The sequence below is a fragment of the Dermacentor albipictus genome, chromosome 5, assembly GCF_038994185.2.
Source record: "Dermacentor albipictus isolate Rhodes 1998 colony chromosome 5, USDA_Dalb.pri_finalv2, whole genome shotgun sequence".
NCBI classification, from domain to species: Eukaryota; Metazoa; Arthropoda; class Arachnida; order Ixodida; family Ixodidae; genus Dermacentor; species Dermacentor albipictus.
The window spans coordinates 5,865,362-5,885,966 of NC_091825.1; the positions used below are offsets into that span (position 1 = coordinate 5,865,362).

General features: G+C 45.7%; 1 protein-coding gene across 2 annotated transcripts in view; it reads left to right on the forward strand.

Moving 5' to 3' along the window:
* The window catches only part of xmas (RRM_XMAS2 and SAC3_GANP domain-containing protein xmas), a 580,140-nt gene that overhangs the window by 107,812 nt on the left and 451,723 nt on the right, over nucleotides 1–20,605 (forward strand). For both annotated transcript variants that reach the window (XM_065450653.1, XM_065450654.1), the window contains one exon: nucleotides 5,755–6,023. In XM_065450653.1, coding sequence (XP_065306725.1) covers nucleotides 5,755–6,023 — 269 coding nt within the window. The remainder of the gene's footprint in view (nucleotides 1–5,754; nucleotides 6,024–20,605) is intronic.

The window sequence follows — 20,605 nt, forward strand, 5'->3', positions numbered from 1 at the left end:
ATTGTCGGGAATACGCAGTAATTCGTTATGACAGGGAGTAGTGAAAGAAGACTGGAAACAAAGATTGAAGCAAGAAGCTTTATCTAAGTCATCAGTAAGAAGTACACTACCGTTTTTTAAGCTCGGGATGCTAACTGATTCTTTGTTTTTAAACACTTCCACATTTCTTTCGGGTTATTTTGCAAAGCCAAGTAGAATACATCTCGTTACAGCTACTGTGTTGGGTTGAGCTCTTGCCACCAAGTGGCTGCACTGTGCAGGCCATTCACGTTTGCCCCTCTGCTCATCCCGTAAAACGGCATGGTCAGACGGCCAGGCCCAGACCATGTGTGCTTGAGTTGACCTTAATACTGGACACGCGAAACACTATTGCGGTAGTAATCCTCTGCCGTAAAGTGACGGCCGAAAACGCGCAAATCCTGGTACTGATCGGATACCGACAGTCCGATGCACTGCAGCCACTCCGCTCGTCTGCTGCCTTGCAGAGGAGCGCAATGTCACAGCTTGACATTGCGCTTGAGTTTAACAGCTTGACATTGAGCTTGTTTCGCTACGCTTGTGGCCCACGACCTAACAAGGGCGAACCATGGTGCTAGCGAAAGTAAGGATCAACACTGACCGTGGAGCTCTCGTCAACATGGAGCATGTTGTAACACTAGCAGACGACACTTGTTTTGTGCCAGAAGTGCTGAAGTGTAGTGAAAAATTCTCCTTATGCATTCTCTTTCTGTTACTTGCTTTTTATAGAAACAAATTGAGTAATATTCCAACTATTAGGAACAACATTTGTTCACCATAAAGTTGGAAGAATCATCGATGACACGCTTTGGGCAGCCAATCGGATACCTCGCCATACTCGCGTCATTAGGGCAACTTGCGTAAAATGGTCAGGAGGGGCTGAAAATTCAGCCAAGCGGCATGCTGCAATTGGTAGCGATGTACATTTTAAAAGGGACACTAAAGGCAAATACTAAGTCGATGTGGACTGTTTAAATGCCTTTCTAGAAACCTTGCAACACTTATTTCGTGCCAAGAAATGACTTAGCTTACCAGTAAGTTGTATCCAAATGGTCCAAATACCTTTTTCGAAATTCAAATTTCCTGCCACCCAACCGAGGGATTGGTGACGCTTGATATGCCATCACTGCCCTTTACTGCTGTCGGGGAGTGAAACTGCGCCTGACAGACGGTGGCACTGAGCTAAGATAAAGCGGCGGATTCGCCACTGCAGCTGCTTGATGGTCAAGTGGTGTAGACTGTTCGGCCATCCCGCGACATCACATGGAAGTTGAATTCTCTGCTACTTGCAGTTTGTGCGACTTTCGAGAGCCAGCAAAACCAGCTAAGCATTACGTGATCAGAAAAGTACTGAAACACGAAAGCGTGGGTGGCGCAGAGTCGAGAGCAAACGAAACCTTTCGACCGCCTGCGTTGTTGTCAACGGTAATTTCAATTAATTCTTTTTTCTAAACATGATATGAAACTGGACAAGTAACATTTTATTTTATTTGATAATTCAATACGAGGGTTTTTTTTGTAACAAGTAGTTGAGTACTGGTGACAGAATTTAAATGAGGAGTGCTTTCGTCATCGGGCAAGTGCTTGAATGTTCCGGGGGAGTCTCTAATCATGTCCTATATTTACCTCGATTTCTCGATTATTGAGGCTCTGTTCGCAAGAAATGTAAGCAAGAAAAATGTGCTAGGCTCACGCGTGATCGAGAATAGTAGCCACCTGCCACGGCAGCTTTACTGCAATACTCACTCGCCTGTTCCACGTGAAAACGCCAGCATGCACTCGGTTTCTTATCCCGATGCTAGTAAATCTCCTCACGGGTCGTCGTGCGCCGCATTCACAGCTATCACTGCCAACCCTAATGCGATAAGTACCCTCACCTGTCTATTCTCCACCACGTGGGATATAGTATCGTTGGAAGTGTACTGCATAGGTTTAGTTGGCGATAACTCAAACATGCTGCCGTTTCTTGCTTTATGCGCTGTAATGTGAGCATGACATATCACGTTTCGCTCCGGCAGTCGTCTGCCAGCTCAATTTTGTTGTGGTTTCCTGTTGCCATTTTAAAACATTGCACAATAGGAAAACAAAACTCGTCTTGGTCTGCCTGAACCGCACCAGCTCGGATGTGCTTCAGCCTCTCGTGCCAGAACAATTTGCGCCACGCTTTACCTTACATAGGTGCCAACTACAATTGAGTCTGTCAACTCTTTTTAGTTGCCGTGTTTACTTGATTCTAACGTGCCCTTGATTGTAATGCGCACCTTTTTGCCATGAACTAAACAGAGAAATGTCCTTTACAATACCGCGCACCTCATTCTTTCATACAGAAATACAACTTTCTCTCATTTGGAACAAACGAAAAAATTACTCCCAATGCACTAAAGTTGCAATAAGTAAAAGTCGCAGTTTCGGCCGAAAGGCGAAGCATTGATTATGATAGCAAATTAGTATACAGCTATACAAAAACCAATGGTAGTAGTTTTATCAGCAGTATAAACTTTTATACATTCGCTTACTAACTAAATTAACAAGCAGGGTGTCAAGTGCGCATAAGCAAACATGAACACATCTCACTCAATGATCGTGGAAACTAAACGCTGGAGTGAGGAACTGTGGTAGCAGGAGCGAGAGACTAGACCTTTGTGTGGTATTGGATACGGACCCTTTTCCTGGCATCACTCAAGTTCCCAGACCACATCCAATCGCCATTGCATTCCAATTATGGTGCGCCGGGGCGTGTCTACCATGTTACCAGACCCGTCAGATGGGTTGGTGACCCCCACCTCATGCACCGCACGTCGAGCTATTGTTCCTCCCCCTGCTTTACTCTTCCCGAAAGTGCTACGGGAGGCTGGCATGGTTCCAGGTAGTTGATCTTGGTACCGAGCAAAGCTGTTTTGTGGCTCTGGAAGGTAGAACAATCCATCTCCTCCAGCTGAGAGCTTCCTGGCGAGGAGGCGACGCTGGAGGCAAGTCAACCACTGGACAATGGAGCCCTTGGAGCATCCCCGTTACCCGAATGTAACAGCACTTGCACGGGCGCCTACCATTGGAGGAAAATGATGATGCATGAGCTGGCTCGATGATTGGCCAAAAATAATGTGACCCCGAGAGACCGAAGGGGTTGAAAGCGAGAGACAGGAAGAAGAGTTTTTTTTTCATTCTTCTTGCCACGGGCCGCAGTGTCCGATTTGCTGCTGGCCGTCGATGACTTTATGACTGTTCATTACTTTGTGTTATTACTGTAAGTAATGTAAATAAACCTTCAGTTCTCAAAATCCTCCTCAACGTCGGCCAACTCCCGCACTCAACGGCAAGATCTAATAGCGGCCTCTCGCTTTGATGCAAACTAAGCAATGAGAACACAGCCTGGTGCGCCTAGATGCGTAGACTCTTGTCTCCATCGCAGATCGCTTTCAAGATAAGGGCCGCATAGCTGCGCCATACATAGCAGCCACCGGTGCAGAACGCCTCTCCTGTTTGCACCAGTCCCACACGCAAGTTTCGGGAACTCCGAACACTTGTGATGTGGCCCGATTTTTGTCCGTCTCCGCACACGTGATCGCTTTCCTTTTAATTGTGGCATCGTGATGAATTCGACATGTGTTTGCAGTTGGCACTTCCATGCTGATAGAACAATTGCAGAAAATGGGAACACAGACAGTGCATTAACCTAAGCCAAAGGAAGCATTGTCGAGCATGCGTACTACAGCACATGGAGAAAGCTTTAGCAGCTAGACTCAAAGCGTGTACGAGGCGGCTATGTTAAAATGCCGATGGTGATATGGTAACGCAAATTTAGGGTTGTACTCGATTCTAATGCGTACGCAATTTTTGGACCCCTTTTATCGGAAAAAATGTGCGTGTTAGCAGAAGGGTTGAAATCTGGGCCAGTTGGTACACACTTGAAGGAAAACACCAGTCAAGAAACACAATGGACAAAAGGAGAGGTTCCTACCACAACGACTGGACTATCAACTGAGCTTTATTAGAATTGGTGTAGTCCCAGCAAGGTCAGCAGAGCATGCGCAACTGCATCATCACTAATCACAGGGAATGAAAAGACAAGAATCACTTCTATCGTGACTGACCTAGAAATGCAAATTCTTTTTCAAGTAAGCGCACCGAGGTTGTACTAATGCAGTCGTCTCCTAATAAACTGATGTAGTACGCTTCCAGGATTTCTCGCAATTTTTTGCCCTTGCCCCTACCTTCTTTGTTCTTGCCCCTATTTCTCGAGGCAGGGCAAGGAACCACGTTTGCACAACGCAGCATGAAAACCGTTTTACGGCATGTGCTGCAGGGGTTGTCTATAAGTTCCCTCTCACGTGCGAAAGATTTTACATAGGCCAAATTGGTCGATGTATTAATGACCGCCTGCGTGAGCACCACTCCTCTCTGGGGTCAGATAACGGTGCAAACTTGCCTCGCCATTGCAGTGAATGTGGTTGTTGCCCTTTGTTCAGCAATGTGACGATTCTTGGTAGGGACAAGGGCAAAGAAGAGCAAGAAATCCTGGAAGCGTACTACATCAGTTTATTAGGAGACGACTGCATTAGTACAACCTCGGTGCGCTTACTTGAAAAAGAATTTGCATTTCTAGGTCAGTCACGATGGAAGTGATTCTTGTCTTTTCATGCCCTGTGATTAGCGATGATGCAGTTGCGCATGCTCTGCTGGCCTTGCTGGGACTACACCAATTCTAATAAAGCTCAGTTGATAGTCCAGTCGTTGTGGTAGGAACCTCTCCTCTTGTCCTTTGTGTTTTTTACTGGTTTTTCCTTCAAGTGCGTGTTACATTTGAGTAAATATGATACTTTGGATTGTTCGTTTTAGTATGTTTCTTCTCTCATTTCTTTCCAAAACGCATGAACAAGGCTCTACTTTATTTGGACTCATCATGATTGGTCCAGAGGTCATGCGTGCGGGTTAGGTGTATCAGTGTTGAAGCAGCGTGGGGTTCATCGCTGCATTATCCAATGCGATCTGTGTGCCTGTGGCTTATCGGCTGCGCACTCTTACGAAATGCACACTGCTTTTATTGCGGTTCTCTCTGTCCGCGTGTAACATCATTTTGATCACTCTTGTCACGCTGGACAAACCTTGCATTGTGGCACCAATCTGCGAGTTTGTGGCATTCGGGTGCTGTGTGTGTGATCGGGTCGACGTCCGGGAGGGATCGCTGCCGCATGAGCCAGGGCAGCCTGTCCACAGTGTGCCCAGCTCTCCTTTTGCTTTGAAAACGAAGTGAAACACACGCTTGGGTGGCAACAAGCATGAGGGGCACTGCGGCTTACTTGACATGGCTCTGCGGCGCACTCGACATGGGCCACTGTGCGGGTCTCTACACCGAATATTCGAAAAATTTAATAGTAGATATTCGATTTGTAAATCAAATGATTAAAATTTTCACTGTTGGATTTGATTCCATAATATCCGAGTACTCGTACACCCCTACTGGTTTTACATTGCTATATTATGCTAGAGCATGCAGGAATTCAAGCAATGACTGAGTTGTACCAAGTAATGAATTTCAATGTTCAATTTTGTGCGGGAAAACAACAATTTATATATGGCACTAGCTGTGTAGACAGGTGCGATGTTTAGAGCTGATGTTGATTGTGATGGCGAATCAATGGACTATTGTCGTGGGTTCATCTTGAGCCTGCTCATTTTCACGCGAGGGTCAGCTCTGGTCAAGCCACCTCAACAGAAAAGAATGGCACTCTTGCGCAGGACATCACGCAGCAGCACCTGTGCGATGAAGTGTGCGTAGCTCTGGTGGAGCAGTGTGCGCGCTTCCACATACACTGTGCTGCTGCCCTCTGCGAGGAGGACATGTCAGCCTTTGACCCTAAGATCAACAATGAGAACCTGGTCAAGTGTCTGCAGACGCTCAAGCACTTCTACTACGACCTCTCCCTGCGCGGGTTGCGCTGTCCAAATGAGCCGGAGTTTCGGGCATACGACGTGCTCCTGCATCTCACCGAGGGAGACACCATCAGGTGAGAACTTGGGAAATATTTTCTCCACAATACACAGCTGAACGTCATTCGTACATATTGCCTAAAAGATTTTATGAAAACACACTATTTGGAAAAATGTACGATCCAAAATAGCTGAAAAATGTCATATTTTTTGTCCCAAAGGTGAAGCATTAATAGCGATAGTGAATTATTAGCTTATTACACATAGTACTGCTAGATTTATAAGCAGTATAAATTGCAGTAAACGTCTGCTTACTAGCTAAGCAAATGCCATGTCACATGCTTTAAGTCACATGAACACGCACGAAGGCATTTTATCAGGATGGGTTAATAAAATCCCAATGCAGGATATGGATACGCTAAGCAAACATTTAGGGAGGTAGATTGCTAAATGTCATTTCTCAATTTGTTCCACTACCTTACTGTCCTTGGAAAAAACAAGTCCTTATTTACTTGAATCTAACGCGAAATATTTTTCCCGATAGAATGGGTTCAAAAATTGCGTGTGCATTAGACTCGAATACGATTCTAAATGCTGATGGCAGCATATCAAAGTGGCCGCCTCGTACGCACTTCGAGCCTAGCTGCCGTAGCTTCCTCCATGTGCTGTAGTATGTGTGCTTAGGCAATGCCTCCTTTGGCTTAGGGTAGTGCACCGTTTGTCTTCCCAGTCTTCCCGTTTTGTGTGTTTGCTCTGTCAGCATAGAAGTGCCGACTGCAAAGCCATGCCGAGTTCATCATGTGTGCGGAGGCGGATGGAAACCGGGCCGCGTCACGAGCGTTCGGAGTTTCCGAAACTTGCGTGCAGGACTGACACAAACAGGAGAGGCGTTCTACACCGGCGGCTCTTAGGTACAGTGCAGCTGCATGGTCCTTATCTTGCAAGCGATCTGCGGTGGAGACAAGAGTCTACGCATCTAGGCGCACCAGGCTGTGTTCTCGTTGCTTAGTTCGCGTTGAGGCGAGAGGCCGCACGAAGTTCACTTCGCTCAATCCTGCTACCACACTTCCTCGCTCCAACGTTTTAATAAAAAGTTTCCACGGTCATTGCGTGACACATGTTTGTGCTTGCTTGTGTGCACATGACATCATGCTTGTTAATTTAGTTAGTAAGCAAATGTTTAAAAATTTATAGGACCGATAAGCTGCTATCCTTACTTTTCGTATAGCTGTCTGCTAATTTGCTATCATAATTGATGCTCTGCCTTTTGGGCGAAATTGCGACTTTTTTTATTTATCGCAACTTTAGTGTATTGGGAGTAAATCTTTGTTTTCCAAATGAGAGAAAGTTGTATTCCTGTATAAAAGAATGAGGTGTACGGTACTGTAAATTACCGTATTTACTCGCATAATGATCGCACTCGCGTAATGATCGCACCCCTGAATTTTGTCGTCAAAATTAGATTTTTTTTATTTCCTGTGTAATGATCGCACCCTGAACTTGCCGCAGCGATATGTCGTGTGCCAAGTCTAGCTAATAATGATCGCGCTTACCATCTGTCGAATGCTACGTGAACGGCTCGTCTGCACGCACCAAACATGCTTAAGTAGATGCCTAATTTCATTACTTTCATCACTTTCCGCACTTCCAAGGCAATAAGAGGTACAACCAAACTTGCCTTTATTATGGGTAGGCTTTATAATGGTTGTAGTCAACAAAAACAAAAAGGCGCCTTTCGATTCTTTTCATCTGCACTCGTGAGCACGCAACAAATCGCGCGTGGCAATGATAGTAGCCACATTTACACTGATACGTTAAAAGTGTACCCTATTCATACGCCGACGCCTGTAACACAGCTAAGATATTCGCCCAACCCTTAGCGGAAACGTGCCGTGTTAGTAGTGAAAACAGATGCCGCAGTTTTCGCAGCACGCCGGCCATGGGTTTCTGTCGCTGGCAGCTAAGCGCGCCCATCTGTTTCTGTCCCCTGAAAGTGGACATGGTTACGTTATTGCCACAAACTTGCTGATATTAACAATATTATTCATCACTGACACGGAAGAAACTGTTTCAATGCACGTAATGTACTCACGAGAAGAAAAAAAAAGATAGCGTTCGGCGCGTTCGGCTTGCTCCGCCGGCCGCCATTTTTGTTTTGGTGTCCCGCACCCACATCCCGCAGCAAACGCGGGACGAAAAAAAAATTTTTTTTTTTCGCGGTAAATTTAACCTGCGTAATGATCGCACCCCTGAATTTGCATCAATTTTCGCTGACAAAAAAGTGCGATCATTATGCGACTAAATACGGTACGTTCTTTCTTTAGGTTGTGGCAAACAGGTGTGCGTTACAATCGAGGGCACATTAGAAACAAGTAAATATGGCATTACTGACCACGCCTGAATGTCGGCGTTCAGGCGTGGTCACCATGCTTGTTAATTTAGTTGGTAAGCAAATGTTTTGAAGTGGATACGGCCAATAAAACTATCCTTACTTTTCAAATAGCTGTCTACTAATTTGCTATTGCAATCGATGCTTTGCTTTTCGGGCATAAATGCAACTTCTTTTATTCATCGGAACTTTAGTGCATTGGGAGTAAATCTTTGTTTTTCCAAATTGGAGAATGTTGTATTTCTGTATGAAAAAGTGAGTTCTGTGTTACTGTAAAGGACTTCTTTTTTTTTACTATGAAAAATGGGTGCGCATTACAATTGAGGATGCATTGGAATAGAGTAAATGTGGTAGTTAAAGCAGTTCAAAGAATCATGTCATGTGCCCTGAGACACATGAACAGAGCTTACTTGATTATTTATCATTGACATATTTATTATTTATCAGGGTGTCTACCAACCGGGAAAACCGGGAATTCTCAGGGATTTAGCGTAGTCTGGAAAAAGTCAGGGAAAACTCAGGGAATTTGGGCCTCTATCAGGGAAAATTAGCGGCAATTTTATTGAAAGGGTCGAAAGTCGCGGTAATGCTGGCTCGAGTAGCAGACAGGAATCGTAATGAATCGTCTTTGACGCCCTGTCGTTGGCAGGAGGAGTTGCCTGTGTACAGTCAACAAGCGACTTTCCGGATTCCCGATAATTTGGACGGCTTCGCGGCGCCACCTCGTACCCCATAGTGTCAACGTATCAGAACGTGTGAAATTTCCGACGCAAGAACTCTTTGCCGTCCGGTTTTCTGGACGTTTTGCCGCGACCGTAGGTCCGAAACGGCATTAATCAAAGGCACCACCGCTGCCGTCTTGATTACTTCGCCGCCTCGAACCGGCACTCTCGCACGCAGATCCGCTGGCACCCGTTGCCACCACTGCGGCAACGCTAGGCCTAGCTGCTTCGACGTTCGCTATGAAGCTTCTTGTCAGTGGGTGCCGAACTTTTTATTGAAAGAATTCGCTGCTGTCAGCAATGGCACGGACTCCACCTTTGTGGTCCTCGCGATTGGCTTAGAAACCTGGAAAACATGGTGCGTTGCATAATGCCGGTTCGTGAAAGTCAGCTTCGCCTCTGTACAGAAATGTTACTCGGTAAAGCTTATGGAAAAGTATTGCAGTGAAGCACAACAAGCGTGGGAAGGGGCTATTGCCACGGAATACAGTATGTATATCTTAATTATGCACGCGGGCACCCGGCATTTCCTGTCACAGTACGAGCACAGGTATGCCTAATACGTGTACCGACAGGCCTTCAGAGCGTTTTCGAACGTGCCTGTGGCGGTTTGAGCCTCTAAGGGCAGTAAATGACACACATTTATTTTTTCCAACTGGCCGATTTTTCGGACGTTTTTGCGGCCCCTAGGGAGCTCGAAAAATCGGTCGTGGACTGTGCAACTGATCAAGAAGCTTCAAATGGTCCTTGGGGCGAACGAGTGGCGGAAGGCGGACAAGAACAGAAGTGACCTACACATTGAGGAATAAACGAGAAAGGAAGCTTGTTGCTGCCGTTTTGAAAGAGCTTGAGCTCAAAAAATAAAGTTTTGGCTGATGACAAGATGCAGGTGTCCCTCATCCAAACCAAAATACACTCTTTGAAGCAGTGCAACACAACACTCGGGCATCGTGCGCGGGCTGAGAGTATGTCAGGACTGTTGAGGTTGACTTACGAGCTGTTGAGAGAGAATCTCAATTGTGACAGAGTTCAGGCCTCATCCCACTGAGGTTGCTATCAGTTGATAGAAATAGCTCATATTAGAAAATATTTGCCTTTGTATGCATCTCCTTTTTATTCGTATTTGATAATGTCCGACCCTATTTGCTATTGTTTTCGAAGACACTTTATTTGCTGTGCATTTTACTAACCCCTGCCTTCTATTCTGTTTTTGAATAACATCAACACTGCTCCTTAGTATTCAAATTGGATTAAGTTGCTTTTTTTTTCATGTGCTCACTAGAGAGTGACAGCATCAGGCGATATGGTTTCAGCCCGTGTTGATCTAAACCATAGTTCTGCATCACTCAGGGAAATTTGCAATGGCACTCAGGGAAAACCTGGAAAACTCAGGGAATTTGGAAACGTCAACTTGGTAGACACCCTGTTTATAGATACTGCCTCGTGATCTCCCGATTAGCGAGGCAGTCACGCCACACTTCGCTCCATTTTTGGGTACGGCGCCGCATCTGGGATGGGTGACTTACGTCCACTGCTGTTACAGGCTGCGGTCACCTGGGCCGTTTGCTCCTGGGTCCCCGGATCCTGCGAGCTGACCGACCCTGATCGCCTGCCTCTTCCCTGGCCTACTGCAACCCTTCTGAGACCAAACTTGGATGAAATCGGCGCTTCAATCTGGCAACATGGAACTTCGACATCGACACGTGGCTTCAGCTGCTGTACATATAATCGCCAGCCTTCATCCGCCTGCTTTGGGTACGGCGCCGCATCTGGGATGGGTGACTTACGTCCACTGCTGTTACAGGCTGCGGTCACCTGGGCCGTTTGCTCCTGGGTCCCCGGATCCTGCGAGCTGACCGACCCTGATCGCCTGCCTCTTCCCTGGCCTACTGCAACCCTTCTGAGACCAAACTTGGATGAAATCGGCGCTTCAATCTGGCAACATGGAACTTCGACATCGACACGTGGCTTCAGCTGCTGTACATATAATCGCCAGCCTTCATCCGCCTGCTTTGGGTACGGCGCCGCATCTGGGATGGGTGACTTACGTCCACTGCTGTTACAGGCTGCGGTCACCTGGGCCGTTTGCTCCTGGGTCCCCGGATCCTGCGAGCTGACCGACCCTGATCGCCTGCCTCTTCCCTGGCCTACTGCAACCCTTCTGAGACCAAACTTGGATGAAATCGGCGCTTCAATCTGGCAACATGGAACTTCGACATCGACACGTGGCTTCAGCTGCTGTACATATAATCGCCAGCCTTCATCCGCCTGCTTTGGGTACGGCGCCGCATCTGGGATGGGTGACTTACGTCCACTGCTGTTACAGGCTGCGGTCACCTGGGCCGTTTGCTCCTGGGTCCCCGGATCCTGCGAGCTGACCGACCCTGATCGCCTGCCTCTTCCCTGGCCTACTGCAACCCTTCTGAGACCAAACTTGGATGAAATCGGCGCTTCAATCTGGCAACATGGAACTTCGACATCGACACGTGGCTTCAGCTGCTGTACATATAATCGCCAGCCTTCATCCGCCTGCTTTGGGTACGGCGCCGCATCTGGGATGGGTGACTTACGTCCACTGCTGTTACAGGTTAGTTATATGAGGGGTGCCTCCTGTACCAAGTGCAGTCATTCCCGTCTTATTGCGGTGTCGTGCCCACCAGAGTTTTACGATGAATTGAGGCGATTGTTGTGTATTCCGTACAACCTGTGTTCTGACGTCCTAAACATATTGCTTATGCTGTCGGGCGATGTTGAATCGAACCCGGGCCCCATGAGTAAAGCGGAAGCTGATGCCTTTGCTTCGGCCCTAAAAAGCATCGACAAGCTAGTAGCTGATCATACCACAATGTTAGCTCATCTGAAAAAAGTAAGTGACGAGCAAGAAACGGCTAAAAATCAGATCAAGTTACTTAACGCTAAAGTCGCTGCCCTCGAGGCAACGATTGCATTGCAGCGAAACACCGAAGGTCCTACTGACGACGGCCTGCTCAAGGTTTCACATCAGTTGGCAGAAATTACGTCTCGTTGCGACGATGCTGAAAACAGGCAGCGACGATCAAATCTTCTCTTTTTTGGAATTGAGGATGATGTGGATGAAGAATGGGCCAAGGCCGAGGAAAAAATAATAAGCTTTTGCTCTCAACGATTAGAAATAACGACTACTAGTTCACAATTCGAGCGTGTTCACAGGCTTGGCAAGTTCACCGAAGGAAAGAACAGACCAATTATCGCAAAACTAACCTTCTTCAAAGACAAGCAGCAGATTTTGTCTTCGGCACGAAAATTAAAAGGAACGACCTTTTCCATCAGCGAAGATTTTTCTCCAGCGACACGACAAGCAAGGCGAAAATTAGTGGGCTTTGCCAAAGCCCAAAACAAGCCTTTCAAAGTATCAGTCGACCGTCTGCATATTAACAAAAACACCTACATATATGATATCAACACTGACTCAGTTGTTCTAGCTAGCAGATAGCTAAAGTTTAACACGTGCATGCAAGATCTGAATAAAGCTGAGTCATGTCAAGCCACTTGCTCATTATCGATATCATCTTGTAATATCCGCAGCCTACTACCGAAACGCGATTTGGTCTGTTCTTTCCTTGACGACAGTGACTGCGACATACTTGCCCTTACCGAAACGTGGCTATACCCTGACATCACCGATAGCGAAATTCTGCCTGATCGTAACAATTTTAATATATACCGAAATGACCGTAAAAATAGGCGAGGCGGAGGTGTTCTTCTCGCAATAAAAAATAATCTACAGTCATACGTAATCAATGCACACTCTAACATAGAAATTATCTGGGTAGCCTGCAAAACCAAGTTTTCCACTCTGCTCATCGGCAATTGTTACCGACCTCCTGACTGTAGCCATTCGTTTGTGAACGAACTGCGCAGTAGCATCACTGAGGCTATCCAGATATGTCGTACCGACGCCATTTACATTTTCGGTGACTTTAATTTTCCTACAATAGACTGGAACCGGTTGTCTTCCCCCTGCCGCATGTCCACAGAATTTATCTACCTAACCTTAGATTTTAACTTATTTCAAATAGTGAAACAACCCACACGCGGTTCAAATATCCTCGACCTAATCCTTACGACGGCTCCTGAAAGAGTAGGTGCCCTAGTACACATGGATGGTTTTAGTGATCACAAGCTCCTTCAAGTTTCCCTTAACATTCCGCCACCATTCTCCGGCACCGACAGCAAAAAAATTCGCGATTACAGTAAAGCCAACTACAGCAAAATCAACGCCGAACTCGAAACCTTCTACACTGACACATTCCTACCATCCTTCGACAGTCGTCCCATCGAAGACAACTGGGTACTTTACCGAGACAAATTGTGTGCGCTAGCAAATCAGTACGTCCCGCTAATAACAGTCAAAAATGATAAATCAAACCCCTGGTTTACAAAATCCCTCCGGAATCTTAGAAACAAAAAGAAACGTTTATACCGCACAGCTAAACGACATAGCACACCTTCCGCGTGGAAGGCATACCAAGATTTTATGATAGCTTACTGTTCCGCAGTAGAATCTGCTAAGCATAAATATTTTTCTAGTGATTTACCTTCCCTTCTGAAATCTAACTCTAAGAAGTTTTGGAAACTTGTATCCCCCGAACACGATCCGCAACAGATATCTTTGCTAGATGACAATCATGTTCCACTTTCAGACAGTCATTGCACCTCGGCATTTAACACATTCTTTTCATCTGTTTTCACCCGGGAAGACCACTTTGACGTTCCATACGTGCCCGATTTTGACTTCCCATATATGGAACCGATCGAAATAACTGCAGAGGGCATAGTACTTCTAATTAACAACCTTAAATTATCCACTTCAGCCGGAATTGACAATATTAACTCTAAAATTCTTAAGAACACTGTCTCCGTTTCTGCTAACATTTTATACCACCTTTTCAGGCAATCTTTAGCGACAAGTAAACTTCCCTCCGATTGGAAAATTGGTAAAATAGTGCCTGTGTTCAAAGCCGGTGATAAACATACTCCCGAAAGCTACCGTCCAATTTCTTTAACTTGCATCTGCTGCAAACTTCTCGAACACATAATCGCTTCTCATGTTTACCGACACTTAGAATCTAGCAATTTCTTTTTTAACAACCAACACGGATTCAGGAAAGGTTTCTCTTGCGAAACCCAGCTTCTAGAATTAAGTACAGAACTCCACTTCAACATGAACAATAACCTCCAGACTGTCTGTATTTTTCTTGATTTCTTGAAAGCCTTTGACCGCGTCGCCCATTGCCGTCTGATTTCTAAATTATCTGCCCTTCGATTAGACTCGCTAACCTTATCTTGGCTCCGTAACTTCCTTTCACTCCGCCAGCAGTTCACGGTTATTAATAATTTCCAATCCTCCCTTTCTCACGTAACTTCGGGCGTACCACAGGGGTGCGTCCTCGGCCCCCTATTGTTTTTAATCTACATAAACGACTTGCCTGAAAACATTTCTTCCTGCATGCGAATCTTCGCTGACGATTGCATCATATATCGTCCAATAACCTGTGCCGATGACCACTTAACGCTGCAAAACGACCTTTACCGCATTAACAACTGGTGTAAAAGATGGCTTATGTCGCTGAATACAGAAAAATGCAAAATAATCTCCTTCACACGCAAGCAAAACATTTCCAACTACTACTACACCATTAACAACTACCAACTGTCGCAGGCATCATCTTATAAGTACCTTGGTATTCATTTCACACCCAACCTCTCCTGGTCTCACCATATTACCACCATAAGCGCAAAAGCTTCAAAATCTTTAGGATATTTACGTCGAAATTTGCATAACTGTCCCACTCACGTTCGTCATCTAGCTTATCAGACCTTCGTTCGCCCACAACTTGAATACGCCGCATCTATCTGGTCCCCCTACCAAAATTATTTAATTAACATGCTTGAAGCAGTTCAGAATAGGGCTGCCCGTTTCATTTCACGCAATTATCAAATCAAATCAAATCTTTATTTTCCATCAGGTGCTACAGATGGAGGGGCTACGGAAAAAAAGCTGCCACTTGGCGGCTTGACGAGTCCGCAGACCCATATATAAGGCAGCGTCTAGACAGCACCAGATCACAAACAAGTGATAAACAAATCAAGACACTTGATCAAAGCAAATAAATAAAATAAAAAATCCTGAGCCAGATCAATCAAACACAGTCAACACAAAAGAATGAACAAGCAATAAGCGTATCAGGACACTTCATAAATGCAGAAGAAAAGAAAAAGTCTTGAGCTAGATAAAAACAAACACCAGAATAGCTGAAATCAGGTTATTCAATGAGCAAACAGGCCTCTAAGTGTAACAGCGGAGCAACTAAATAAATCAAAATTCAGTGACTGATAATAGTTTAAAAGAGATGGCAGAGAGAAACATAAACGTTCCATACCAGAATTCAAGCGTGGTACAGCAACCTTCCAGTTTTCTCCACGTCTAGTCTTGTAACGTTTATCATTTCTTTCTAAATGTGCCAGGGCATCGAGGCTATGAATATTTTTTTTCACTTCATATTTAAACCGAGCACTCAAACGGTAGCGGTATAGCTTGTGAGCTGTAATAACATGTGCCCTGTGAAAGAATTCTGCAGTGGTCGCAGTATGACGAGCATTGTATACGTGGCGTATACAATGCTTGTCATTATGACAACGATAACAGCATAACAGCATTATGCTGTTATGACAACCATAACAGCATAACGCAAATTAAGCTAAATCTTTCACTTCAACCCCTTAGTGCTCGTCGCGACATTGCCCTTTTATGCCTCTTTCACAAATACGCATGCAGCAACAGACCATTCCCATTTCACCTTGATGCTCCTTCCATCACATCACGTCGGTTGCATAATCACTTAAGTTTCACGCGATTATATGGGTCAACTCACACCTTCAACGCATCCGCTCTTCCACGCGCCATACGTTTGTGGAATGATCTTCCAGACAACATTGCATCCGAACCAGACCACGATAATTTCCGTCAACTCCTGCACTCTTTCTTTTCGCAATAAAAACTTGCCACTAGTATTTCCAGTTTTATTTTACTTCCGGTGCCATGTTCTGTATACTACCCATGTATTTATTTATTTGTTATTTTGACAGCTTTAAGACCAAAGAAATCCGTCATTCTTTTGTACCACTGCACGTGTTCTTTCTTTTTTTCTTCAGTATCACACTTTGTGCCCGACTGCATTCCTTATATTGATAAATGTTTATACTGTGCACGCCATTAGTTCCTGCGTTTTTATCATGCCCTACCATTGTGCGTATTTTAAACCCTGCCAACTGCTCATGCGCCTAGATTCCGCATATATGTCAGTCTATCTTTGGTTGTAGTTTCTTTTCTTGTTACTGTTGTCATTGTAATCGGTATACTTTACAGTTCCTGTATCCAGTTTTTCCATATGTTTAATGCCAGCCAATATTTTTTTTTTCTTTTCCTCTCTTCGTGTTATCCTTTTTCCCGCCCGTCCTTGTACTTGCCGCCATACCACATTATCATCGATTCCTCTCCTTTATGTTAAACTGCAAATTTGAGCCGTACGTTGTACGCCGACAAGTTACTTTGTACTTTCTTTATTACCCCCCTTACTCAATGCCCTGTAAAGGGGCCTGTAAGGTATGTTCAATAAATAAATTTGCAATGTGCCACATGAGACTGATTGTCTGTGCCAGCCACGCTACTCACAGCATTCTCTTCCTAATATAAACCGCGCAGCTGTGTAATCGTAATACAAAAATATTGTCACGTTTAATTGATAGGCGACTTCTAAAAGAGGTCGTTAAAGTCCGAGTTGTCGAATGGGCAGCACTGCACCAACAAAAGACCAAAGCGCGAGCTCGTGAGCCAGCCTGTCCTCGTCTGGGAGCAAGTGGCCCAAGCGTGTGGCACAAGCGCGTGGCATTACCCCACCTCCCAGAAGACCATCGACTCGATGCTAAACAAATCAATGATGGGCAGAGAGACTTGTCCCAGGACAAACACAATAGTCCGAAAACCATGACTATTATGGTGTGTGATATGGTTTTAACCGCACGATCTGCACTATCTCGGGCCGCGGTTGTTGGCGTGTCATCATGGTGTCATCCGAATGAGCTTCATAATTGAGGTCACTCACTCGAAGTATGGACTAAGAAGTTTTTTCGAAAGGCCTTTACGGCAAACGGGGTTCCAAACTACAGTGAAATCTCGGTACAACGAACTTCAGGGGACCGCGGGAAAATGTTCGTTATTTTGAAAGGTCGTTATAGTGAAAGCCCAAAAATTAGCCATAACAATAGCATTTCAGTAACGCAAGCGTCCTACCTTTGAAACGGTACCTCCTTGAACTCGTTTCTCACACAATGCACACGTGATCGTCAGACAAGGCACATTTATTTGAAATAGTCCGTGATCGTCTTCTGATGGGTGCAGCACAGACTCTGCAGCACGAACGATTCCAGACCGTCCGCATTCTTACGCACGCCTTCGGTCGCTGTGCCGCTTTTGGCTATAAATACGCGGAGTTTTCGCAAGCAGTCCAACGCATCTGTGGCCGACACGGACTCGTCGCGGTCTTCGGGTGCTGCCGTAACGTGCAGCAAGATTCTCGCTGGTGCTTAAAGATTTTCTCCTTACCTTTGAGAATCGTGGCGATCGTCGACCGCGCCACTCCACGTTCTTTAGCCACGACGGATTGTTTCTTCCCGTCTTCTATCTCGCGAAGAATCTCTACTCTCTCGCTCAAAGAAAACTGCTTTCGCTTCGTCGCCGTGGTTAGAGTTGTTGAGCTCATGGCAACCCGAACGCCGGCACGCACTTCTAACACAATAATATAACCAGAAGAAAAACAAGATGGACAGGCCTGATACGGGTGACAGCACGCGAACAACTGAGAAAACAAGCAAGAAAAACGTGATGCGTCGTCACCTCCGCAACAGGAAAAAAAAAAAAAGGCCCACTTCAGCATTAATTACTACTTTTTTTTTTTTCTTCTGCCACACCGTCTCAGGTTTTACGAGCCCATGCTCCCCGCCTTTCCACTCACAAAACCTGGTGCGTTGTTGCCTCCACAACGGAGAAGGAAAAAAAAAAAGTCTCCGCCCGCATCTTTCTCCTTCCGCGCCATCTCAGGTTTTTGCGGGAAGCAAGTTGCAAGGCGTCCCGCTCTTCGCGCTGCGTCGTCTGCTAGCTTAGAACTCCGACTGCCGTGACGGATACACTGAAATCTAAGAATCCTCGCATTTCGGGATATGAGTTCGTAGTACTGAGGTGTTGTTAAGATGACACGGAAATTAAATAACGATCGTTATTCTGAAATGTTTGTTATTCTGAAGTTCGTAGTAGTGAAATATTTTTACATTGAAACTATAAGCAGTCGGCACGGGATTTCATAAAAGTTCGTTAATCTGAAATGTTCGTTAATGTGGTGTTCGTTGTAACGGGGTTTGACTGTAACACTTGGTGACCTGCTTGATAGTCGGCCGTGGAGATTGTAGTGTCGCGTGTCAATACACTGCTGTTTCCTGATGTTCACGCGAGCCAGTTGACATGCTTCCTCGGCACGCTGCACAAAACGCTCGGTGTATTCATCAAGACTGTCAGAATTGTCACATCGTGTCATGGCTTCCAACATCGTCTGAACTTCATGACCGTAAACATGAGAAAAGGGTGTATAGCTTGTGGTCTCTTGTGTAGCAGTATTGTACACAAACGTGACGTACAGTAGTACCTCGGCCCACGTCTGCACATCTATGTACATCGACAGCATGTTCTTTGTCATTTTGTTAAGCCTTTCAGTCAAGCCATTTGCTTGTGGATGATAGGCAATCATCTTTCGGTGCGTGGTGTAACTCAATTGAAAAACTTCTTCAAGTAGCCTTACTGTAAACGCCGCCCCTCGATCTGTGATGACACTGGTTGGGGCGCCATGACGCAGTGTGATGTTTTGTACGAAAAACTGCAACCTCAGAAGCTGTGCCTTTGGGGAGAGCCTTTGTTTCAGCATAGCGGGTTAATCTGTGGCGATGATGATCTGCTTGTTTCTGGAAGTAGACAGCGGAAACGGGCCCAGGAGGTCCATGCTGACTTGATCAAAGGGCTCTTGAGGTGGCTCGATAGGATGAAGCATTCCCGCAGATTTCACATTGGGTGATTTTCGGCACTAGCATTCACGGCAGGCTTCGATGTATTAACACAGCTGGCGAGTTTCAGCCAGTAGAACGATTTCTGTACCCTAGCAAAGCTTCGAGTGAAACTCCAGTGACCAGACGCAGGCCCATCGGGGCATGCGAACAGGATTTCATCACGAAGCTCTGCTGGTACAACCAAAAGATAGGTTTTGTTGCTGGCAGCAGAATTCTTGTATAGCATTCCCTGTCGCAGGCAAAACGAAGACAATCCACGAGCAAGTTGTTGGGGCAGATGTACGTTGTGACCTTCTAGATGTTCAGTGATAGGTCGCAATTCACAATCTGCTCGCTGCCGTGTAGATAAGTCTGCCTCGCTTTTGGCACCGAGTATGCATACAGTCACAGGAAACGTTGAATGCTTTTCTTGTCGGCAGGAATCAGGAAAACAGCTACAGCGGAAGTTTTCTCAGGATCGGGATGGACACTTTCCGTGCTCACAACATGCCCAAGGAACTTAAGTTCATCATAATCAAAGTGACATTTCTGAGCCTTTAAGGTGAGGTTGGCTGATCAGATTGCCTCGAGCACTTGCTACAGTTTCTTAAGATGTCCAAAGAAGCTGCCTGAAAATACGACCACATCATCCAGGTAGACGAGACAGGTTTGACATTTTAGGTCGGCTAGCACAGTGTCCACCATCCATTGGAAAGTTGCCAGAGCAGAGCACAACTTGAATGGAAGTACTCGGAACTCATAAAGTCCATCTGCAGTGACAAAGCCTGTTTTCTCCATGTCACGCTCGTCTACCTCAATCTGCCAGTACCCACTTTTCAAGTCAAGGGAGGAAAAATGCTTCGCTCGCTGTAGCCGGTCGAGAGAGTCATCTATGCGCAGCATTGGATAGATGTTTTTCCTTGTGGCGTTGAGTTTTCTGTAATTGATACAGAAGTGGAGAGTGCCGTCCTTCTTCTTTACCAGGACAACCAGTGACCACCACGGAGTTTGAAGGTTGGATGACGCCATCGTCAATCATCTCCTTAACTTGTTCTTGAATTGCTTTTCGTTCTTTCTGTGAACACGATACAGCTGCTGGTGAATAGGGCGGGGATCATCGTAAGTAATCATCCTGTGCTGCGTGATTGGCATTTGATTGACTTTAGACGATCGAGCGAAGCGGTCCTTGAATTTACACAACAGTCCTCACAGTGCCTCCTTATTGTCCTCCGGCAGCTCGTTGTTGATGTCGATATTTGTAATGCACTCTTCATCGCTGCCGCTTTCTCTACAAGCGAAACACTCACTGACGTCATCCAAGGCTTCAGCGTAAGCGACGGCAGGTCCACGGAAGAGGTGTCACTATTCATTTGTGAAGTTGGTGATCAAGACGTCAGCTTGGCCATCCCTACTGTCA